The following is a 10,515-nucleotide window of genomic DNA, read 5'->3' as shown; positions in this document are numbered from 1 at the left end:
TGATACAAGACTAATAAATGAATTATCATTGTGCCACGTGTTTGAATTAGACATCACATCACATCACCTTCGTGCTCTCTTCCTCTGTAGGAGCGCTTTGATCTGCTCTCTGCTGCTGTGGTGTCACAAAGGACAGTTTGTAGACAAAACTTAGATCTCCGTCTGGACTTAATTAAGGCTGGGTGGAGCTGGCAATGCGGGGGGGGGAGGGGATAAACTATTTCATTATGTATGTGTGTGTATCTGCCTTGTTCCTCAAACAATATTCGGTTTCACTAACAGTAGAGTCCACATCTAGAGTCATGTGAAGACCAGTATTCTACCACGTACATTGATTAATGCCACATTTTGTGGAGCTGTTCATTGATCCTCTCTGGACTGCGATTTGGGCCTTTTCACAGATTTCCTGGGTTGTTTAAACAATACTTAGAAAAAGTGCTCCCCAGAAAGTGACTCGTATCCACACTGTTGATTTCCTGTTTCCATTGAAACGATTGCAAAAACCGATGCTTAACCACAGGCCACATGCTGTACATGCCAAATAATAAATAGACATTGCAACAACGAACTGCCAGTGGGAGTGGTTTATTTATTCTGGGGACAACAGAATAGAAAGAATGTTTTTAATCACTTCAGTTTCAAAGGCTCTCATTCACTCACATAACTTCATTTCAGATGCATTTGAAGGAACTGATGCAGCTAAATATTGACACTTGCAAGCAAAGATGCCTGCTTCATCTGTGCCTCATTTTGTTATTTGATATAGTCTACCTCAATTCACAATTGCAGGTTCTGCTGCTTTGGAAAATACTGTCTTAGAAATAAAGGTCAAATTAAGTTATTAATACAGAAATATCTTCTCAATACTGTAAATAGTTGAAGGGATACCAATTGTATTTCATATTTAAAACAAAGGCCAAAAGGATTTAAAAATAATAATAATCTCCCACTAAACCTGGCAGCAATACAAAAAAATAAAAAACTGGACTTTAATATGAAGTGCCAGTGATAGGCTGACAATAATCTGTGTTTCTAGCTGCTGCTTCTTACATTGTGTTGGCAGTCTAAAGTTCACTTTATATTTGAAAATCAAGGATATTTGACAGAAGGCCTTTAGCCCCTAAAGCAACACCCACACACACATTTGCCAATGATTTAAACAAGAAAAAGCTGGGATTCATTGCATCCTTTTATAATTTCATATTACTTTAATAAGACACAATATACTTTGACACTGTTTTTATTTTTCACATTGACAAGCAGCGGAGAACGAAATAGAAAGAACATTTTTGTCCTTGTGTTTCTAAATACAGGTGAGCAGAATATTAGAAATACCTTTCAATACACTCCAGCATCCTCACAAAGAACAACGTGAGTTGAGTTAATGCTTCTTTCGCAGAGCTATAATAACGTTCACATTATGAGCTCGTGTTGTGTTTCAGATTGTACAGGCGAAGCAGCTTCTATCTCAGTACATGATATGGTTCAACTTAATTTAGGCAATTTCAAAAAAATAGCTTTCAGGGAAACTATCACATTTTGGGCCTGATTTACTAAGATCTCAAATAAAACGCACTAAATTTGAACATTTATTTTTGCACCCGTTTTGCGGGTGATTTACAAAGAGCGTCACTGATATCGGGTGCTAATAGCTGTATTTAAATGAGGTGTTTGCGTGTGTTAAAGTGATTCCAGCAATGGAAAACAGAGCGACCGCAAAAGGAGAATCCGGTCCCACCGATATCCCAAGCCGCCATACGCTGGAATGACCCAGAGGCAGGACAAGTCGTAAAGCTTTTTTTTTTTTTTTTTTAATTGCTGATATTGCGTGGCTCCTTGTTATTGGCTGTCGTCACATCAGTTCATTCAATAACTGAGAAATGTCACCGCTGGACAAACGATATGTCTGAATAATTGTTCCTTCTGACATCTCAAATTTTTTTCCACGGGTGTAAAATCACGTTCTCAACGGATTCTTTAGTTTCCCTGCGTCTCTTTCTCACCACAATAAGAGCAGCAATCTCCTCAAATGTGCGCATTTGATGAATACATGCCTTCTCGTCGTACTAAAATATACATGCAATCGTTCTCCTATTTTTACTTTCAGGTTTAGTAAATATCGTCGCCGGTGCTAAATTGTTCTGTTTGCATGTTCCCTCCCAGTATTTTGCACCTTCGAGCAGAAACGCCCAATATTTACATACGCATGCAGGCAAACACCTAAAATGGACAACGTGCGATAAATTGTACATCTGAAAGACGCAATCCTCACTGCACGTCTTTAGTAAATCTGCTTGGACATTTTTTTTTTTTTTTTTTTTTTTTGCGGGTGGTGTGAAGTTTGCACGTGATTTTTTACACACGCAGATCTTTCGTAAATCAGGCCCTAAATCAGTGTACAACTCCAGCATCCTCTGACGTCTTCACAGATTCACTTTGTGAAGAATATTGTTCAAGTGTTACTGGGTGAAACAAAGCGGCAGAAGTGAAACTTTCGAAATGTCTTCACATTAAAATCATGTTATGAGTGTTCATAACACTCGGTGATTCAGTGAAATTGAACTCAACCTAAAACGAGCGCTTAGCCAGAGCATACTTTTACAAAGATAGTAACCCAGCTAGAAATCGTAAGCTCTAAAAACAGAATATTGTGCGGTGTTCTAGTAATGTTTTTAGCAGGATGTTGTTGTGTTTTTGTTTCCAGAATATTTCTTCTTAAAGGTAAGATCATATTATCAAAAAACATTCGATTTTCTATAAATGTTTTTGAATTAAATTGTCAGACCGTTATGCACTGATTCTTGAAATGATTTTTAGCAGTAGCAGGTTTTTTAGAAAATAATGTGATATTAAAAAAAAAAAAAAAAGTTTTTAGAGATCTTTATCCTAGTTTTAAGAAGCACATCCAGGGAACAACAATAATAAAAGAAAACATTCCTGCTGAAAACATTCTTAAACATTGCGCATTTATAGCTGGGAATGTTCCGTTTGGATTGACACTATCAGAGGGGTATTGATCAAGGATGCATGATATTGGATGTTTTACAAACGTCTTACAAACTCTTTTGGCCTATTACTGATCAGAAACACATTCTGTTTGAAGGGAACTCGGAGAGCGCAGACCTCCGCCAAAACCAACAGTCAACTCTGATTTGCAACTTTGATGTGCAAATCTGCTTATGCAACCAAATTATAAGTTATCAGCACTAAACTTTACCACCAACTTTTGGATTTTAAGAAGTGTGGCGTTTAGTAGGTCAAATACTCCAAGTCTAACAATGTTAAAGGAAGAGGAAAATAATTCCTTGATCCAGCCCTCAATTTGAATCTGTTCCAAAATTCAATTGGTTCTTCTTCAGCCCGTTACACACCTCCACCAAGTTTCATGCAAATCAGGCCAGTCGTTTTTCTGTAATCCTGATGACAAACAGACAAGGCGCACTGAAAACATAACCTAAGTGCAGTCCAATACAACCACAAACTATGACCTCAGTAAACATGAAGAAAAATTAACACCTCTGAAAGTGCAACCAAAAACTGAGCATAGAAGCTTCGTATAGGTAGAATATAATGCACTAAATTGTACTCAAATATATAGGTGTACAAAATTAACTAGACACTGTATTCTAACTGTATATTGACCAATAATTGCATTATATTTTTTTGTTTATTCCAAATTAGCAATCTTTGTCTAAAAAAAAAAAAATCACGTTTGGTTTCCCAATTCCGCATTAACACGTAAATAGAAAAAAATAATAATCGGCATCTCTAATTGCAATGGGTGTATAAGAAACAACAGCTTTTAGAAAATATTGAATCAAATAACAACAAAAAGAAACAAGCGGGAATGCAGAAGCAAAAGGTTTTTAAGACAGTTGTGAGTTCAAAACAATGAAACTCCCAAGTCCTCATCTTCCTCCTCCTCTAGTCTGTGAGGGGAAAAAAAAAAAAAAAAAAAAGAATGAGTTTATATCATAAATTTATCCTGATGCAAACATAAACACTAAGTGATAATAATGCAACAACAAATAAGAGCATACACCTGCTCAAATCTACATTTTACTGTGGCACCAGATCCAAAATTCAGATTTCGCAATGGAGTGGACACGGTGCTTTCCACAAGCCGCGTCATACTGTGTGGAGGAGACTCATGAATAACCCTTTGTGGGACTGCTGTCGCAGGTCTTCTTGTGGCCTCCTCCACCGTCCAATCCAAACTCTACACACTTACATTTTTCCGGATTGAACTTCTCCCCCTTTTTCTCGTAAATGAAAACTTTCCTCACCACTTCTTAGCCTCGCTGTCCTGCATGCTCACACCCCCGGGATCCACAGCAGGGCCTTCGGTTTATTATAAACGTGGCGTTTACGGAGAAGTTGAAAGTAAAGTTGCTTTTCCATTTTCGCCCTGACTAACTGTAATGTAAAATTACACCAGTCAAAACCAACAGGTCGAACTGGTCCCGATCCGTTTCGATAATAATTTCAGTCCCTATATTTACTGTGCGCCGCGTTAGCGTGGCGCGGTGCTATTGCGCTGCAGTAAGCTGTTTCAAATTTTGATAGGATGTAGTTTTCTAAATTTCCTTAAGAGCATATTTATACGTTCAGCTAATAAAAGTCCAAGCTTACGGCCTTGTATGAGAGTATGTATTAACACATTTAAATAGATTGTTTTATCAATAGGCCTATTATTTGCCTTTATACATTTATCTTATATTACTTTACAGCCTCTATCAATTTAAACAGTCAGACTAGAGCTTTAGTATGTCAAAGCAGAATTCAAATACTAATTAGAATAAGCAGGTTGCAGGTAAATGTTTAGGCTATATGGAACTGCAAAGTAAAAAAAAAAAAACAACCTTAACATGAACTGAAACTTGATCTGAAGTCAACTGAAAGCTGAGGGCTGCCCACTTGTTCAAAACACTGAAGTATAATAACCCAAGTATGCCTAACCCAAGTGCAGGCTAGTCTAACCTTTAAACAGTCTTAATGGTAGAGACTGTTTAAAGGTTAGACTAGGGTCAAACATCATAGTGTCCCAAAGCAAAAACTTTTGTCATCCAGAATGACACAAACATGAATAGGAGGAGTCAAACCACTGTGACTTTCACTTTCACGAGCTGCCAACTCTTACAGTTCCTATTTCAAGCATTGAGGAACAGCAAGGCCATTTTATGATAGATTTAGCTATTTATCGTATTGCTATTTTATCATGACATCAAAACAATATGACACATATTGTTCTCAAACAGCAGGTCGTGCTTTGACTGAAAAGAAGGTGCAGCATTTGAAATGAGTTTCAAAAAAAAAAAAGACAACTTGTATTGATTTATTTTATAGGCTGTAGAAAAGTGTTTTTACTTGCGCGACTGTTTTTATGGAATCACTTCATAGAAACCGTTGTATTTTTTAGATTCAATTTGTTCAGACGCGACTTTTTGCAGCAGCGAAAGGCCCCAGAAATACACACATGACCACACACACACACACACACACACACACACACACACACACACACACACACACACACACACACACACACACACACTCTCTCTCTCTCTCTCTCTCTCTCAGCTTAGACATTACCTTGAAAAAGGAAAGCAAAAACAAGAGGTCGCGCCATTCAATGCGTACAGGCCTGAATAAAATCAGTAACTCAATCAAATGCGTACCGAGGTCTACATGGAGGGCACCGATGAGTCACGAACATAAGATCAGCTAAAATCACCCCTGTTCTCCCACATGTTGCCCACTCCTAAAATTATACAGTCATACAGATTAAGTAGGCTACTATTTGACACACAAAAAAATGGATCTGGAGAAATTACATTAAATTGCCTGTACTCGTTTTTCATAGCGGCAAATTAAAAAAACAAAAATCTAATCATGGATTCTTCAGCATGCAATTTCAAAAGGTGGACCTTGATTGGCTCACAAACTTTGTATTTCTTTTCATTTTTTATTGTATTTTAGTAACAAACATATTCTGTATTTATTTTATTTGCGAAACAACAGCTCCTTCCGAAATATGTCCACAACTTGAATAAAGTTGTAATTTTAAATTCCGTCTTGTAAATCTGTAAAAAAAAACAAAAAACAAAAAAACACCTTTCTTTAATAGTAATAAATTGATATTTTAAAGACATTTAAAAAAATGTTAACTACAAAATACAGACTACTCACGGAAACCCAAATGCACGTCGATGAACGCAGCAGTTTCCATCTTCCCGCGGCGGCGCGCCAGCTGGCCAGCGGTGTCTCCCTCGTCGTTCGCCTTTTGGGGGTTCGCGGTGCGTCCCAGGAGCAGCTCCACCACCTCCAGGTAGCCCTCCCCGGCGGCCAGGTGCAGCGGCAGGTTACCTCGATTGTCCGCGAGGTTCACGTCAGCCCCGTTGTTCACCAGCACGCGCACAGAATCTACGTATCCCTCGCGCGCGGCGTCGTGCGTCACGGTGAGACCGCAGGCCGGGTCGCGTACGTTTGGGCCTGCTCCGGCGTCAAGAAGAACCTGAACGAGAGTGCTGTTCCCCAACTTCACCACCTGCACACAGAAAAGGTAGGAATATAAACCTAAGTAGGAAGATGGTGGAAAATAAAGTCTAATTTAAAAAAAAAAAAAAAAATTTTTTTTAAAAGTCTTTGAAATGAATTGGACCGACTTTACTTCACCCTCGTTCATTTCGCAGCACGCAAACAAAGGCATTCACAGGAGGGAGAGCGCACCGGGAAAACGTTGCCCTTCACCCGGTGCCGTGTGGCAATTATATAATTAGGCGTGCCAGTTCCAACACTTGTTGTCCAGCAGGTTCCAACACTCGTTGTAACTTGTTGGACCAAAAAAAAAAAAAATTCAGTACTGATCTGATGGCCATTATCAAAGACATGACATGTTTGCTGCAGCCTCAGCACCGCTGACTTGCGCGTTCAGCGTGTCCCAGCCAACGCCTAACTCATATTAGATAAAGCGAACTAGCTTTTAGGTGCTGGATGACAATGTAGGTTAATAGAGTGGTTCTGAAGTAATATGTTTTTTAACAATTTGACATTTTATCATTATGTAGGGTATTTAAACGTAGGCTCAGAGACGCAGGAGATGTTGTTCATCGTCCAGCAGTTTGTTTTATTAACATCAGGATTAGTTCCCCACTGCAGTAGTAATTGTAATAGCAGTAATACTTTGAGACGCATTGTTAGGAGCACTGTTAGCAATTGTAATATTAAAGATTGTATAAAGTAAAAATGAAAATGAGTTTTAAGCTCATCACTGTGTTGTTAACATGTGTTGTTAGGTAGGTAGGTAGGTAGGTATATACTTTATTAATCCCCGAGGGGAAATTTTTTCGCCACAGCAGCATACATACAGGAGCAATAATAGAAACAATAGAATTAAATAATAATAGAATAGAATAATATAATAGAAAAGCAATAAAATAAAAAATATAAATATAAAATATAAAATGCACAGTACATACAGTATATATACAGTACATTAAATATCTATATATATTATATACAACAAACCAATAAACACAGTCAACATATATATATATATACATACGGTACAGTATATATCTATATATATATAATATACATACAATATACAAGCAACCAAGAAACACAGTCAACAGTGTTTTTGTACTGTGATGGATTTTGCCAGAGGTGAGTTATTGTAAAGTCTTATGGCAGTGGGCAGGAATGATCTCCTGTATCTGTCCTTGTGACAGCGGAGTTAACTACCTATTGTAATACTGATTAGGCTATTACGCCTTTACATGGTAAATTGGTGTAAAACAGGCTCTATTCTGCAGTTTATGTCAGGTACTGGTGACAGTGAATCCACCAATCTGTCGTGGTGCTGTAAATCTAAACTCACAGCTCACTCTCCCGACACACACACACAGGTCTCACAGGGTGTGGTGTGTGTGTGTGTGTGTGTGTGTGGGTGTAGGAACATCTAACTGATCCTCCAGCTGCTACAATGATCCTACACTGCTCTCAGAACCTGAGTTGCAGTGACTCAGGAAAAAAATTAAACAAAGACCTCATACACTTTAATTTTAGTAAGTGTTGACCTTTGACGATATTTGCACTTACCCTAAAAAAATAATAAAAAAAAGGCTTGTAAAATTCCATCCAAGGAAGCACACTGCAACATGTGGCCGGCTACCATTTCCTCATCTTCACCATTTTGTGTACTTGCACAGGGCCTATCCTCAAACATGAATTTTGGTTCATATAAAACGATTTCTGTTATTACAATAATACCAAAATTGGCTTATCCTTTATTACATCTAAATAACATCTTTCTCAGGCTCAATTGCAAAATCTTACTTAAATCTACTTACTGACAACAAAAGAACCTTTTTAGTTCCTTAAAAACACATGAATTCTATCAATCTCGAGGCTTCAGTTATTGTAATTTGACATAATAGTTTCCAGCAATATTATGAATTTTGTGACGTTTTTTAGCTATTTGTATTAGTGTATTTTGGTAAGATGAGGTAGCTCTGGCAATTTAATTAAGTGTAATGGTGAACAAAGGAAGTCAAACAGGCTACTGATAACAATCAGAACAGTCAGAAAAAACAATATATTTAACCGAGTTCACTTTGACTTGAGTGACAGTGAACGATTTTTTTACTGACCTGCAGTGCAGTTCTGTTGTATGTATTTAATCCATTGACGTCGACTTTATCAAGCAAATCCCGGACTTCAGAGAGGTCTCCTCTGGCAGAGGCATTGCAGAGCTGGTCAGATAGCACCCTGTCAGCCATTCTTGTAAAAAAAATATATGAACAAATATGGTCGAGGGTCCTCAACAGGCTTGGTGGCAAATGTATAATAAGACAGCTACAGGTTGCTTTTGTATGTAGGCCATCTGAAAGGTACCTCCCCCTTCTACACTTGCATCACTGGACCTACTCTTTCCCTGGCACTACCGTCTTCACAATTTTGAAAAGAAAATTCTGATTAAACTTATTGAGTAGGCATTAGGCTGTAAGAAATGCACGTTGGTCAAGCTTTAGCACGTTTTAAAAACCAGAAATCCACAAGAGGCCTAAATCAGAACGTTTTTAATGCATTAAACTAGCCAGATAAAAGTAATTTGTGGGTGTTGGATACAAAACCTATTACTTCATTTCAAATGTTTTCCTGTGAAAAATTACCAGCTTATAGAAAACGTCTTTCTTTATTTTTTTTCTGTTCTAAATAAAGCCTATCACTACTAATACATTTTTATATAGTTCTGCAACCCATCAATGCTAATAGAGTAAACAATGATGTATGTTGCACATTAATCCCTCTAAGAATAGGCTACATGATTTTTATACATTGATATTATGATATATTTTCGCTTTCAGGATTCATATTGTAGGCTACTTGTAGCTGAATTAATTTGGAGCCTAATCATTAAACTAAGATAAATAAATATGTCTCTCTATGATCTGCACAATTTTAGGTCCAAGTTCAAATGGATCAGTAGAAAATGATACGGTTTATGATATTTTTGGGGCATTTTAGTAGCAATGCAATCCAACTACAAAACGAGACTAGCACGATTTCGGTTCTGTTTGTGGCACTGGTCACAATTATATGGAAACAATATTAACAGTTACACTCGTTGTTGCCCTACATGGTTGCTGAATTTAATCGGATGCTTAGCAGAAGCTTCTTTGTGTACCTCTTGAAGTAATAGCCTACGTTTACAATAGGCCAAAAGCAAAAAACAAACAATAATAAGACTTAAAACTTACCTTAAATGATATTGAAACCGTCACACATATCGTCCGTATAGCCGGTCAGCAGATGCCATCCTTTTCTCCGAAAGCGACGTGAAAGCTAAAAATGCAATACAAATAACAAAAACGAAGTAAATAAATCACCAATATCACGTTGCATCTGCGCATTATCAAAAGATGTGATGTCATTAACTGTCACTTCCCGCTCGTTTTCAAAATAAGTGTAAAAAAAAAAAGAAAAGAAAAAAGAAGATGCTTCTGTATTCGGGTATCATCCTGATTTAACGTCGGTATTGCAAAGACGGAGACGAAGAGGAGAGCCGATCTGCAGAGACCGCTTAGTCATCACGAGCCTCCTTTCAGTTTTCGATGATCCACCATGAACCATCGTCACATCGATGTCCGAGTGAATGCAAACTTCTGCGTTATAAATGTCCAAACTCGGTAAGGCTTCTCCTGAAATATCCTCACCGACATCAGAAAAACGGATCATTTGAAACGAGCCTTAGGAAGCAGGATGTTGCTCCTTAACAGTTTAGCCATGAATTTTTTTTTTTTTTTTTGAAACACTTGCCCAAAAAGATGAGACGTATGATTGGATGGTAAAACAGACGAGGCGGGGACAAGCTTAACGGAGCAGAGACCACAGTCCTGTCACGGTGAAGACGGTGGCGCGTTCATTCTTACCATGTGGAGCAGCGTCACGTCAGCAGCGGCTGAATCAGTATTTTCTATTTCATCTTTCATTGTCGATCCCAGTGACAGAGAT

At 37.9% G+C, this 10,515-nt stretch overlaps 1 protein-coding gene across 4 annotated transcripts; it reads right to left on the bottom strand.

The window, feature by feature from the left end:
- Nucleotides 1–1,224: 1,224 nt before the first annotated feature.
- On the bottom strand, nt 1,225–10,515 carry cdkn2c (cyclin-dependent kinase inhibitor 2C (p18, inhibits CDK4)). Of its 4 annotated transcripts, none has more exons than XM_069699038.1 (5): nt 10,434–10,515; nt 9,762–9,846; nt 8,652–8,781; nt 6,190–6,547; nt 5,148–6,083 (listed from the first exon to the last, which is right to left on the bottom strand). In XM_069699038.1, exons 3-5 carry the CDS (start codon nt 8,778–8,780, stop codon nt 6,064–6,066), a joined length of 507 nt encoding a protein of 168 aa, XP_069555139.1. In that variant the 5' UTR covers nt 8,781; nt 9,762–9,846; nt 10,434–10,515; the 3' UTR covers nt 5,148–6,063. The 4 variants fall into 4 exon arrangements, with proteins under 4 accessions (XP_069555140.1, XP_069555139.1, XP_069555138.1 ...); XM_069699037.1 differs by lacking the exon at nt 10,434–10,515 and adding an exon at nt 10,321–10,423; XM_069699039.1 differs by lacking the exons at nt 5,148–6,083; nt 10,434–10,515 and adding an exon at nt 1,225–3,929 and having other exon boundaries at nt 9,762–10,261.

The sequence above is a fragment of the Brachyistius frenatus genome, unplaced genomic scaffold, assembly GCF_029030835.1.
Source record: "Brachyistius frenatus isolate BFR_SWC_R1_liver_20210118 unplaced genomic scaffold, ASM2903083v1 Contig_29, whole genome shotgun sequence".
Taxonomy (NCBI): Eukaryota; Metazoa; Chordata; class Actinopteri; family Embiotocidae; genus Brachyistius; species Brachyistius frenatus.
Note: the sequence above shows the minus strand (reverse complement) of the source record. Positions and strands in the feature narration are given on the sequence as shown.

Bases quoted from the DNA above. Each gene is read 5' to 3' on its own strand.
- cdkn2c (XM_069699038.1), bottom strand. From the start codon at position 8,780: ATGGCTGACAGGGTGCTATCTGACCAGCTCTGCAATGCCTCTGCCAGA. The intron at 6,548-8,651 runs GTCAGTAAAAAA...TTCTGTGTGCAG, and splicing joins ACAACAGAACTGCACTGCAG to GTGGTGAAGTTGGGGAACAG. The intron at 6,084-6,189 runs GTGAGTAGTCTG...TTTTTTTTACAG, and splicing joins CGACGTGCATTTGGGTTTCC to ATTTACAAGACGGAATTTAA.